A 14,143-nucleotide genomic window follows, 5' to 3' on the forward strand; every position below is an offset into this window, starting at 1 on the left:
TAAATTTAAGAAATGTATTAAAGAAAAGCTGTGTAAAAAGGCTTACTATAAAGATAACGATTATCTAGTTAATAAAAGGAAGGGCCTGGGACTAGAGCTAGACAGGCTGCTTCTAATTAACTTGCGATATTTGTTTTAAAATAAGTATTGTTTGATGATCTGATATTTTAAAAGAGTACCAAGATTTTTTACGCCGGCTTTTTCACTCGGCCTCTGTCTTCTTTGCCGATGAGTAGGGATGTTTACCTTTTTAAATTAAATTCTTATGTTCCAAAATAAACATACTTTATTTTTATTAAAATATTGTATTTATCAATTTCAGGGACTTGGGCCGTGGGGTTCATGGCCACAGGGGCTAATTAAGATTTAAGTTGGCGCTTTCCTCGCTCAACGAATCTGAAATTCTGCCAGCGTTAAAGGGCAGCCACAAGGATCAAACTTTTATTTAATTTGTTAAATTTTAATTATGATTATTATTACCATGTAGCTAAGAATATTATAATGTATTGGTATAATATAATTGTTAATAGACAGTTCTATTTTGACTAATACAGCGTAGACATAATAAATAAAATGTTTTGTTTATTTTTATTCATTGAGACTTCGAAAGCAAACCTAAATAATCAGGTGGTCATTGAAAAGCGATCTCTTTCAACATGGAACCCTAGTAGGTAAAATTATTCCTGAGCTAAAGTGGGAGAAGTGTTAAAAAGAATTATAACAAATTTCATTTTCATATTATTTGATGGCAGCTGGGTCAAAAAGACCCTTAATCGGAATGGCCCAGTGGGAAGAAAAAAGAGAGGATATTCAGCAAAAACTTGGGAAGACGAAATAAAAAGGGGCCATGGAGGGGGGGAATAGGGACAAGTGGAAGCATTTGGAGGAGGCCTTCAGTCCGTCGGAGGTCGAGTATTAGTAAAAACATATCTGACATGAATTGAGTGTAGATGTGTGCTCGAATAAATGCTATTTTTATTTTATTTATTATGTTGTTATCAGTATTGGCGGTAAAAGTCAATTGTGCACATAGATAGAGTGCAATCAGCATACTTGAGGCCAAGGCACGGCCTTTAGGTAAAAAAATATTTAAATGAACGTAAAATTAGATACCTAATAGAATAAGTTAGGCTGTTTGATCTTCTCATTTGTATTTCTAGACCCAGGAATTCGTATTTTGAAGATATGCTCTGCTTACATTTGCGTAAGTCAATATTGGCAGTACGAAAATGTATTTTTGGGTAGCTATATTCAATACATTGAACTTATTTTTATTTAAACATTAACAATTCGACTTAAAATTATTAAAGGGCTTAGAGTATAAATTATGTCAACTATACTGAGTATTCAAAAACGTTATAAACGTTATTCAATTAAGAGCTATGTAAACAAAAACACGATTGTAATTATGAAAAAGTTGATTTATTATTAATATAATTATAATAATTATTATAATACAGTTTACAATAATTACAAGCGATCACCAAACGCGGTGAAAGAAAACTGCGTATTAAATTATTTAGGCTCGAAACAAACGTGTCGCGTCGGCGTGACACGGCGTGCGTCGCTTACTTTACGTCACAGACGCGGATACAAGGCAATTTGGCATGTTGTCGAACTTTAGCTCAAACAACGGACCTCGGAACCACGCCTGCGATATAATAGCGCGATAAATGTCCAAAGCACAATATCCGCCGACGCGAGTCGTCTGCGTGTCACCATTTGATTTAGGATATAGTCTTTGAACGCGAGGAACAAAATGTTACACAAGTCGAGAATATTATTTATAATCGATTCTGATTAAATCGGATTCGAGCGGCAAAGCAGGGAGCGGGGCGGGCGGCGTAGGCTATTTACAGGCCGCTATGGGCAGTCGCACTCTTCCACAACCATCTCGGGCAGGTCGCGTTTGATGATGTTCGAGTCGGCGCCGAAGTAGATGAGCGACAGCGCAGAGAAGCGCACCGGCGCACAACACGCGGCACGCTCCAGGCGAGCTGCTTCTACCACCTGCCACATTAGTCATTGAAAATTATTAAAACTGTGACACAACCTAAGATAGACGAGCTAGTTTACCTTCAGATGATATTTATATAAAAATCATTAAGAAACTAATATGTACGAATTTTACCTGCGAGTGATAATTGAGGAATGGCTCACACGCCCCGCGGCAATAATTGGCATAATAGCCCTCAGGTGCGACGATCCAGTCATCCCATCCGAGTGCGCGGAAGCTCACGTAGTACGTCTGTCGACAACAGCGCCCATGGCCGGCAGCATCGCAATCTAGGGCTCGGCGACGACGAGGACCGTGAGGTGCCAGTCGTAGTCGCAACAAGGGTCGTGCTGACGCCGCGCCGCCCAGTCGCAGGCGCACGCGGCCGGCGCATCCACTGCAGTCGAGTAACAGCCGCAGTGGCTCCCGCGCTCCTCCCGCGGCCCATCGTCGTGCTACTGATGTTACATCCAGTCTTTGCCAACCACGACTACCACCCGTTAACCCTGAAAATAACGATTATTTTAATCGGTTTTATCGATAATGCGTATTTAATCAAAACTAAATAGTATAGTATAATAGTAGTAACATATGTATTCTCAAATGATATAATAATTCGTATTCACGCTTCATTTAAACATTGACCAACTGCTGATACGGCTCAGTTTAATAGTTGAAGGTGCGTGATACACCAACAGCTCACAAGAATAATATTATGTAAGTGTGAATAGGTATAGTATTTAAGATATTGTTTATTGTTGTTGTGAACCTTTGACACTACCCGTAGGGCTCCGTCTCCATAGGGTCTGTTACCTTAGGTCTCTTGGTGCAGACATCCCATACTTAATTATATATTTAGATGATCACTATTTACGTGTTAAGTATGTCTACATCTCACCCTCTCATATTTAGTTATCTAGTGCAGCTTGCTCTTATACTCTCTACCTATACTATACAGTGCAGCGTCGATTACAGCGTAGAGCGGAATTTATAAAATGTAAATGTCACTTAAGAGATTTAAACAGAAGAACAATGAATAAACAAACCTCCTACGTCTGTAGCACCAGCCATTTCCCCAACAGTACTATTCCCATGAACAGTGAATGCCCACAGTGTGTACCTCAAGCGACGCGCTCTTGGCGCAGTCTCTGCCCTGACCATCAATTCTGCCTCAGCGACAGACAGACCTTGCTCTGACTCGGCTTCCGTGCCGAGTCGAAATTCTATTAAACGCTGACCATTCAGTGTTTCACCTGTGAAATACTTCTCATGAGTACTAGTACAAATACCTTCTGGTCCTATGCTAACAGGTTAATATTAATCCTAAGATGAACCAGACGAAAAGAAAGCTGTAACTGCCACCGCAAATGAAGCTTTAGTCCGTGTGCACACGTTTGTCGCCCGTGGCTGCAGGCTACGCAAACTCTCTCGACATGTGTGTGCGCCCTTATTGGTCGGACACACAGGCCGATTCAAGATCGCGTTACCGTGTGTACTACAGCTTAGATTGCAATTGTATTATGACTGTATATATTAAGGCGATACAGCAATCTTTAAGAATCAAAAGAAACTGAATGTTCATCGTTGATCTCCAAAAGTAGGCACAGGCTTCAGCAATTACCTGTAACAAAAGGAAGTAAATTAAAATCTATTTTCTCATACTAAAATTACAGTTGAGTTTATATACTATACAAAAAACAACTTTGGTTTATACAAAGTGTTTAGTCGTATGACTTAAAATGAAATTTGGGGAACAAACTAGGCTCATGACGAATACTGACTACTGTAATAATAACTTATAAATGAGTAGTAATACTTTGTGTTAGAAAAGATTTTAAAGACCTTCAAACCTTTCAATTTAGTTGAAACTAATGAAATAACGTGGATAATGAAACGAATGTAATTTTAATTTTTAAGTTAAAGTTAAACTAACAACTAAAGTAAAACACTACTTTAACGTTTAACGTTTAGTCGGGTCTTAAATACTGTTACAATTGAAAATGAACAAAATATACATTTGAATTTAGAATCTGTCATTTTTATATCCTTGTTCATTGGGTATTCTCATTTTGGCGCCAATAAATTATACAATATTTTGCGATATTAAAATAAAGTGTGGTATAAGGGGTTATACTCCATTTGAATGTCTAAAACAAATATAATAGGGATAAAGAGAATCGAATCGCTGTGATTGCATTGCACAAAGTATGTATGGAGCCAAATGCAATTGTTAAAACTCTTAACTATACGCTTGGTATTAGTAAAATGTTTGTGCAACGGGCTATTAATAGGTACAAAGAGACCTCCTTTGTTTGTGACAGAAAAAGATTTGGCTGGCCACGTAGTATTTGTACGAAAAAGGTGGTCAAAGCATTAGCAGTATATAGTAAGGGAAAGAATTCGAAAAAATCATGTCCGAACGCAAAAGATTTTATCTCTGGAGATGAAGATGAACACCTATAACCATGACGCGTAATTTAAAAGATAACTTAGGAGTTGTAGCCTATAAGAGACGTACTAATCATTTATTAAACGATATTTAATATAAGAATGGGATGGTTAAACCGAAACAACTACTGAAGCGGTACGCATAGGGAGGATACAGAAAAAATTGTTTACGGATGAGATTTTTTTTTAAATTGAGCAACATTAGAAGAAACAAAATATAACCGTATTTATGCTCAAAGCTTTAAGGAAGCCTTCCAATTATTCGACAGAGTGCAACGTGGGAACTATCCGACTTCAGCGAAGCTATGAAGTGACTGAGCCATACTTTTATAAAAAAGGTATTAAAACATCGGCACAAGATACCATTCTTGAGAAGGTAGTTAAGCCCCTTACCAACACCATGTTCAATAACTAAGAATGGTCCTTCCAGCAAAACTTGGCACCGTTTCATAAATCTCGGTCTACGCAGTCTTGGTTGGAAACGAACGTTTCGGACTTCATCAGAGCTGAAGACTGGTCGTCGTCTAGTCCCGATCTTAATCCGCTGGATTATGAATTATGGTCAGTTTTAGAGAGTACGGCTTGCTCTTAACGCCATGATATTTGGAATCCCAATCCGTACTATGAATCCAACGTGATGAAGTTTCCCATGGAAAAGGTACGTTCTTCTACCGAAATCTGGCCTCAATGTTTACAAGACTGTATTGAAGCCAATGAAGACCACTTCCAATAAGCTTTTATATTTTAATTATTTTATATTTATTTATTAATCTAATATATAACTAATAAAACTAATTTAAGACATTTTAATTTATAAAACTTATTTATTTATTAAAATAATAAACTGTAAAAGTACTAAAAGTTTTTTGCAATAGATTTTCTTTTTTACTTTGTTTCAGTATTTATGGCTAGACTAGATATAATGCTTCCTATCTCATTTTATTCCACATTAAATCTTATTAATTTATGTGTCTCTTTTAACTGTTGCTTTATCGTTTCATAGACTTTCAAATCACAACTATGCCAAATAAGTTTTCACTTCAAAAGTGACCTTTTAGGTACAATGGTTTACCGCTATAGAATATTCAGTACCAGCAGTGTTATTTATGTCGCAGCCAACTAGCTTAATGCCGTTCAATCACTTTCTGCCACTCTCATACTCGAAATGAAACTCTTCAAACTGTCAATATGGCATCGGCAAATCACATCTTTGATGGTGTTTTCGAAAGTTTAATGTGAAGTACAATGGAAGAGTGTAGTGACAATGATAAAATGAATTTAGCAATTTAATTTTTAAAGAAACATTTTTTATGAGATGTTTCATCTTTTTTATTTCTGCCACATGTCTAATCTATCGTACATAAGACCTAAGCATTAGTCAGCCAGTTTATTCAATGACTCTAGAAACGGCTAAATATCTTTCAGGCCGTTAGTTAAACGGCGCTGTTTAGTTAAAAGGCTAGGCTGTTAATTGAACGGCTTATTAAGCTAGTGGGCTGCGACATATATACTAATATATATTTATCAACAAGCTGTGCCTCGTAACGATTTTTATAAAAATTGCTATTAGGCTGTTTCTCATACAGTTTCAACGGAATAAACTGACGTTCAGAAATCTATATAAACCTATGTAGTAACTAGTCTTAAATTAATATGATTTTAGATAGACCCTCAAAAGACACGTGTATAAATTTGACAACTGTCGTACTATTAGTTTGTGAAGTATTTTGTGGGAAGTAACTATCGTTTGTTAATAAACATAAACATTTTAGTAAAGTGCTAACTATTAAAGCCTTGGCTTGATAATATTTAGTGTGAGAGTTTAAAAACAAATAGAATGAACATACATTCAAAGTTGTTTCTTTTAATTTACATCAGTCTCACTCTGATAGTTAATGCTCAGAACAAAAGTCACACCGCAAACGCTTCAACCCTCTAAATATGCCAAGGATTTAGTTTACACATGCCTGTTGATATCTCTTACAATAACCCTTATTTGTTACTAAAATGTACTTCATACTTTTTTCGTTTACTTGCTAATTATTTTATAACCCAAATAACACATACTAAACATTTGTTAATACAATATTTTTTTTGATTTAGTTCATGAAGATCTAAAGACAGTTCTAATCTTGAAACAATGGCAGTTGACGCGTTAGTGAAGATTTTTAGAAATGCCAAATTTGAGAGTGATGAATGATATATGAATGGTTGCACTATTTCTTGTGAATTACTTATCTGTCATTGCATAGACAAGAAAAAGATAGTAACATTTTTAAAAATTGTATTCCACATCTTGTCGTGACAAATTTTAAAATAATTATTAGTTCGATTTAAAAAAACATTAAACTAATTAAGTCAAAAATTTTGTCGTGGCTAGATCGTAAGTACTTTCCGATGCAGTTGATTATTACATAAGATATTCGATAAATTATGCGATAGAAAAGGAAGGATATATAAACACTGAAACCATTACACGAGATATTAACGTCAAACGAGCATTATTGAATGATGTTAGTGGAAGAAATCAACGCCGGATCTTCCAGTAAAATATTTTATTTGGAAAATGTTAAAATTTTTGACTATTAATGACACTCATTCTGATAATGAAATATTTCATACACTATTTACTACATATATTGAACGTTCTTCGGTTGCGGGATGAGATGTAGTATTTGTAGTTTATTCCAAAGTCATAACTGCGTGCGAACCTAGCAAAATATAAAGCAATAGGCTGTCTTCATCCACAATATTTCAAAATAGATGTCATTGTTTTTCGGAAGATATACATTATTTTTAAAACTGTATCTTTAGGAGACTCATTAGGTCTCAAACGCACCAAAGGGTAGGTTCGTTTCGAGATCTTTTAGGTCTCCAAAGCACCAGCTGTAAGTTCTTTGAAAATTATGGCGCAGCGAACGTGTTAATAAGTAGATTTAATTTTAAAAAAACAATGAATTAACACTTAAACAACACAATTATAAATAGACTAAATGACTTACGTTTGTGCCTTCTTCGAGCACTTAAGTCTAAGTAAGTTCGAATAACTGAGGAAACGAGACCTACATTGGAACTGAGGTGACCCAAAGACTCATTTGAAGGCGATGGTGTTTTAAAATTAGCATCAGGGTTGAATTATTTACTGCAGCGATCGAACGTTAGCACGTACAGTCTTACGTAATCTCACTGAATGTCAAAATTTATAAAATTCCCATTTCCCATTAGGGATAAATTAATATAATCATCTCCAGGTCTTTAAACAAAACTAAAATAGTAACAAATTAAAGTACTTATAATTCTTTGTTTCACGTTTAATAATACGTAAAAAAAAAATAATTCAGAGTCGAAATAGCGCGAAAAATTTGTTCAACTTGTCATAATCTAGTTTTGACAGATTATGTCAAGTATTCATTGTGTTAATAAGAGAGTAATAAACTAACCTAATACCAGAATTTTCGTCCATAATGTAGAAAGCTAAAACTTTAGAGTCTATCTTCTTTATCTCAAAATCTAGTAAGTTTTTGACAGTTTATGTATTTATTGTTTAATAAAAGAGTAATAAACGCATTAATTTCCGTCTATAATGTAGAAATTTAGCATGAAAACTATCTTCGTTATGTCATTATATAGTACGTTTTACATTATATACATTAATTTCCGTCTATAATGTAGAAATTTAGCATGAAAACTATCTTCGTTATGTCATTATATAGTACGTTTTTAAAAGATTATCTTAAGTATTCATAGTAATAAACGGATACTAATTATTATATATGATACTATTAATTAGAAAATTAAAAAGCTTAGCCTTACAGAGGTATCGAAAATTCAAATAACCTTACAACCCTTACAGAATTATCGCAAAGAGATCATGTGTGATAAATGTCACATCGAAATACGTTCTAGGAAATACTAAAGCTTACATTTTCAAATGTAAAACATTTACACTGGCGACCTACTAAGATTACGAATGAACTATGAATTATTTAAGTTCATATATATATATTTGCGTTATATAAGTGTAACTACATACTAGTAACTCCACAATACAAGATAAATGTTGCAATTTTTTGTGTAAGCTTACTTATACAAGCGCCGCACTCAGAGTAGGTTATTAAATTATATTGATTGGTAAATTGATCATGTTTAGTATAAAAATATATATAAAAAATTATGAAATCTCGGCGGAACAAAAGATCGTGACCGCCCACCGACTAGATGGACTTACAACATCGTCTAGGTAGGTAGTAGGAAGGTAGGCAGTGGATGCCGAGAGACTAGTGCAGGGCGTTAAGGAAGATGGAGAACACGTAGCTCCAGAAATGGACCAAAAAAGAGGTTGATGTTGATGATGTTAAAACAAAACGATATTAAATGTCCACCTTATTGATTGATCAAAGAACATGGGCATATAGGGCAGTGTTTGTATTTTGTTCTTACTGTATTGTAAGTGCTTGCTTCTAATTTTTCCCATTAAAGCTTATATTTATTATTATTAAATGTTGTTTAATATGGCAAGTAAGTCATGGTGCTCGCCATGTTTGGTATCAATTGGTGTCAAATGGATTGCAGTTCATAATCATTTTGGAGACAACCAAAAACTTGGCGATTAAAAGAGTTTTTCTAGCAAATTCTTTCCGCTCTCTACGCTCTTGATTAGGGAACTGATAGTCAATGCAAATTTAGACCTTCCAAATACTTAGGGTATATATATATACAAGAATATATGTATATATTCATTGGCTAATAACCCGAAAATATTCCGTCGAAGGTACGAAGTAACTTACGTGATTATTATAAACTTTTGTCCAACAATTTGCCTATAATTTGTTCATTATCGTACCTGTTGTAGCTGTACAGTCAATCAGGATATGTAACCATCTCTTAGCAAGTGTAGATTTACATATGAATAAATATATTTTGATTTGATTTTAGTAACTATTGTATTGCTCCAGCAGCTTTTGACCATCTTCGCAATCTATCGTGAAATTAATCTTCACGAAATAGGTTAAATAACCTTTAATCAATGTTCTGGCAAGTAAAAGAATTCTTGAGTTGATCCTAAAATAATTTCATACGTTATTTTTTAATTTGAATTGGCAATTTTTATTTCCTTACAAATTCTTTTACTTAACTTTGACGAATTGTCGAAAATAACTTTGATCAAATTTCTCGACCTCTTGACATTCAAAAGTAAATCAAACACTCGAAGAAGCCCACACATTATTCAAACAATTTAATAAATGCCAAAGAGAATCAAATATTACGTTGAGCCCATCTGATCGACATTACACATTTTGATTAGTTTCGTGTAACACATTTTTTATTTACTTCGTTACATTGATAGGAAAAACAAATAATATGATACATAGAAAATATTAAGGATGCAACGGGCGGCCTTATCGCTAACAAGCGATCTCTTACAAGCAACCCTAGTAAGGAAAAAAAAGGTTGGGTTAAGATCAAGAAGTGCGTCACCACATCTTGTAAAAATAATAAAATCACCATCCTTAATCTAAAATAATACAAAAAAAACTAAAAAGCTAATCTCACGGATGCATGAATTGCGATGCAATACAAAAGAGTAAGACGTACAAATACTGCATAAGTCACGATTGAGCAGAAAAGATATTTTAACCATTGTTTATGTACAAGAGTTTTAAAATATATAAGGAAGTGTGGTGCGGAACGTCAACATAGTATAGAAGTTATATAGAATGGTACAGGAACAAAAAATAGGTGTCTATAAACGCTCGGTTAGACTACGATGATAATGTCTTTTCTTCAATTGACAACGACATTTAATATATCTGTAAGATATTTTAATAAAATATAGGAAATTATAAATATTTAAATACAATTTAAACACCCGTAGGAATAAATATTAAAGTTTTAGTTTCATATAATCCAAAACTGAATCGAAAAACATTATATTCGTATCGTAAAAATTCACCTACATTTTGGCGACATTAAATGGCGAGTATTGTGAATTAGTGGAATTCGTCACGCGATCGTCTAAATATTTTTACACTAAAAAGGGTTGAAATGGCAATTCGTATGCCTAATGTACTACGTTACATACTATATTTGGTTATCAATTTCAGCATCTACAAAACAATTTTAATTGAAATATACATTTTATTAGTAATTACAACTATCAAAGTCCAATCAATCCAGTATATACAATTTTCTTAACCTACATAGTAATAATAAATTAAAAATTAATTATAAGAAAATTAAAACAAATTCAAAGTTGGTCCCTGTGGCATTGCACCTGTAACGCTTGCAGCATTTCTTCGCTGTATTGTATACTGTTACGCTGTATTTATAGTAACACTGGAATTATGAAGAGGTACAGGACTGTTAAATAATATTGTTAATGTTTTCCATTTAATAAAATGGTAAAAAATTAAAGTTAGTTCTTTATAGGAAGTCATCTTTTTCCCACACTAGTCTTAACTTAAACATCTGGTAAGAGTGATTTATATTTATTTTTCACTTATCCACGCAGCGTAAGATCAACTAGTATACAACTCTAGTATATAGTTTAATTATACTTAAAAATTTGGAACATCGGTTTTTAAATACATAACATGAGAAATTAATAATAACTGAAAACTTTGGTTATGACAAATAGGTTGTGGCAAAATTCATCTATAGGTAGCCTCCAGACTAGGAAGTTCTTAGTGTGGGTTGTTGTTGGTTATTTGATAATGATTAGTCAGTTGTACATGTTTAAAACTGTATTGAGAAAAAGTAGGTTTTGTGTTACAACTAATCAAAACACAAGTCTGATATAAATTTTAAAATCTGAGTGGTAAATGTGCGCATGTATTGGAGAGTGTAGCTAATAGTTATTATAAGCGTGCCCTGTGTCTGTGTTAGTTTTTGGAACCTCAAAGTCTTGCCAAGATACGTAGTAAGGCCTCCGTAGAAGTTTGAAATCTAATATAACTAGCGTAATTTTATGTGATTTGTGAGTTTGTATCTCCATAGATTGACTATTGCAAAATGCATATATTGGGATTTTTTATAGAGAAAGGTGCCCCTAAATACAAAAAAGCGTTGGCCAAACAGAGTCCTTCGTTTTGGCGTCGGGGATACAAAACGTCTGTTCTTAGATGTGTCCGGATTTGTTAGTCCATAGAGTTTATGATATCTTAAAGAGATCGCTAACATTTAATTTTCTTACTGAATGGTGTATCTTTCTAGGTAAATTACTATACATTGTTTCATGGGGAAAGTAAAACACAAGCGAGGAGAAAGATTTTGGTAGCGCATGAATAAAAAAATACTTAATGATTCCTAGTTGGAATTAGACAATTACTATTTTGGACGCATTGTTAAATAACTAATAAACAATATTGTGTTCAGGATTCGAACCTTGGGCATCGTTTAACATAACTTATTAATCCACAACTACGGAGGCGGATAGTCTATGGAATGACATAGGCTATTTTTATGGATTCACTCAGTCTCGCTAGTAATTTATAAAATGTTAATGATGTAGATTATTATAAAACTGCCAGCTCTTCTGTTTGCGACTTTGTTTCTTTCAGAGACAATAAATTGTCCTACATATAAAAACATTTTTGTTACACAAAATAAATTATAAAAAAATTAAATTTATAAGTTGGCAGCCTTGCAGGTGAAAACTATTTTAGACATAACATCACATTAGACATAGACATAACATTTATTACTAACAAAACACACACAAACAGAAACACATAACAATAATCAAAAAAAATATTAAAAAAATAATAATAATAGAGAGATAACTATTTTTTAAAGAAAAAGGTTTAATTGTGTAATGCGTGTGTGCTGTGGTTGTAATTGTTATTGGCCCTGGCTCAACATTATGCTGAGGAGCAGAGCTGTTCCACAGCGCTGGTCATTCTGCCAGAGACCACAGCAGCTAGTTTGCGCCTCAGTCGCAAAAAGACAAATAAGAATCTATACTCAGTAGAAACAAATAATAATAATAATAGTAAAAGTTAGTAGTGTAAGCAAAGAAGGAAAAAAAAACATCTTTTCAGATAAGAATTGTATAGAAAGAGAAATCGATGGAGCCCAAAACGAAGCCATAACATGAATAAATCTATAAGAATTCAAGTGAATTTAAATTCTAGTTGACATATGAAAAATATACAATTACAAACAAAATTTGACTTTAGAAGTCACTAATGTTGTACTAGTTAGAATAGAAGAGAAAATAATTTAAGATGGGTAGTTACTTAAAAATGAACTACACCATTAAATTTTAACTTATAAATATATTTTTTGTGATAAAAAGTGTTGATATATATATATATTGTGTTTTCTATAATCATTACAATTAATAAAATATTTAGTTATAACTCAAGTCACTATACACCGAATGTTTAACATATTTTTATAAGGAATATTGTTGGACATAAAACATATTTTAATACGGAATAGAGGGCAACGCACTTATAATATTCGAAAGCTTTCTTGACCCTTAAATTGAAGGACCACAAACAATGGGTAACCGCAAAATAATTAGTTATATTTATAGCTTATAATATAATACAAAGTTGTATCTCTTATAATTATCGATCTTTAGATTGTTATAATAATTGTTCGGTGTTTTTGATGTCGATAAATATATAAAGTATTATTTGCTATGGAAATTTAAGAGGTATATAATTATACTATATATACTCACATAATGCCTAGCTAAATTTTAAATGAATGAATTGTTTATTTGCAACCACACAAAAAAGTCAAAATAGGCAAGCAAATGTCATATCACTATCATACTGTTACAATAATAATAAGTTATTTATAATTGTTGTGAAAAAATAACCTTTAATAATTTCTATAGTTAATTTGAACTGAATAAATATTGGTTTACTAAACGCATGTGCTATGCGCTACGGGCTTCACTGAAGCTACGCCTAGAATCGTTATGAATTTAGAAAACTATTGAAATATAAAATAATAAAAATACATGGAATTATATATATTAAAATACAACTTACGCTCACGTAGGAAAATTGTGATCGCGTAAAAAGTTCACCCCGTGAAACACAGACATCCCTTCCCGATGCTACAGTCAGACTGAATGGGGAGTGGGAAACCCAGGCTTTATATACCAATGGGGTGGTTCCCGATGAATCAGAACTTGGAAAAACATTTGGATCGTATACAAATCGCTAGATATATTATATTACTACCATAAAAAAAATAACTTTCTTCGTGTGTTTTCTATTGTATCAATAGCACGACTGAGTCCGCGCGGATACGTAATAATAAATTGTCCTATATACATATCAAAACTTTTAAAAATCACAAAAAAGAGATGAATATTCTTGCTTCTATATGCATCACAATCTCACAATGACTTTTGTTGAAGAGAATTTTTACGCTCTTTTCTTGAAGGTTATATTCCAGTAATTGTACTATACGATTATCCATTATACTAATTATACTGTTTTAAGTAATGCTGTAATTTGGTTTCCGGCAACTCGCGAGCCCTCTGGCATTGAGAGTGTCCATGGGTGGCGGTATCAGTTAACATCAGATGAGCCTCTTGCCCGTTTGCCCCTGTTCAATCAAAAATACTTTCTGTAGAATTGAGTTTATCGATGAAAATAACCAAGTTTAAGACTGACTTTATTACATGTGGTGTTGTGGTATTTATTGTTAATTACATAGTATTTACTTTTAATATTT

At 33.2% G+C, this 14,143-nt stretch overlaps 1 protein-coding gene across 1 annotated transcript; it reads right to left on the reverse strand.

Moving 5' to 3' along the window:
- Positions 1–1,521: 1,521 nt before the first annotated feature.
- On the reverse strand, positions 1,522–13,483 carry LOC123706763 (inhibin beta chain; the record flags this gene model as incomplete). Its single annotated transcript, XM_045656178.1, has 4 exons — positions 1,522–2,010; positions 2,132–2,502; positions 3,043–3,249; positions 13,456–13,483. Coding segments are annotated over 4 exons (753 nt in total), but the record flags the coding sequence as incomplete, so codon positions are not given.
- Between the last annotated feature and the right edge of the window lie 660 nt (positions 13,484–14,143).

This window comes from Pieris brassicae, chromosome 1 (genome assembly GCF_905147105.1).
Source record: "Pieris brassicae chromosome 1, ilPieBrab1.1, whole genome shotgun sequence".
NCBI lineage: Eukaryota > Metazoa > Arthropoda > Insecta > Lepidoptera > Pieridae > Pieris > Pieris brassicae.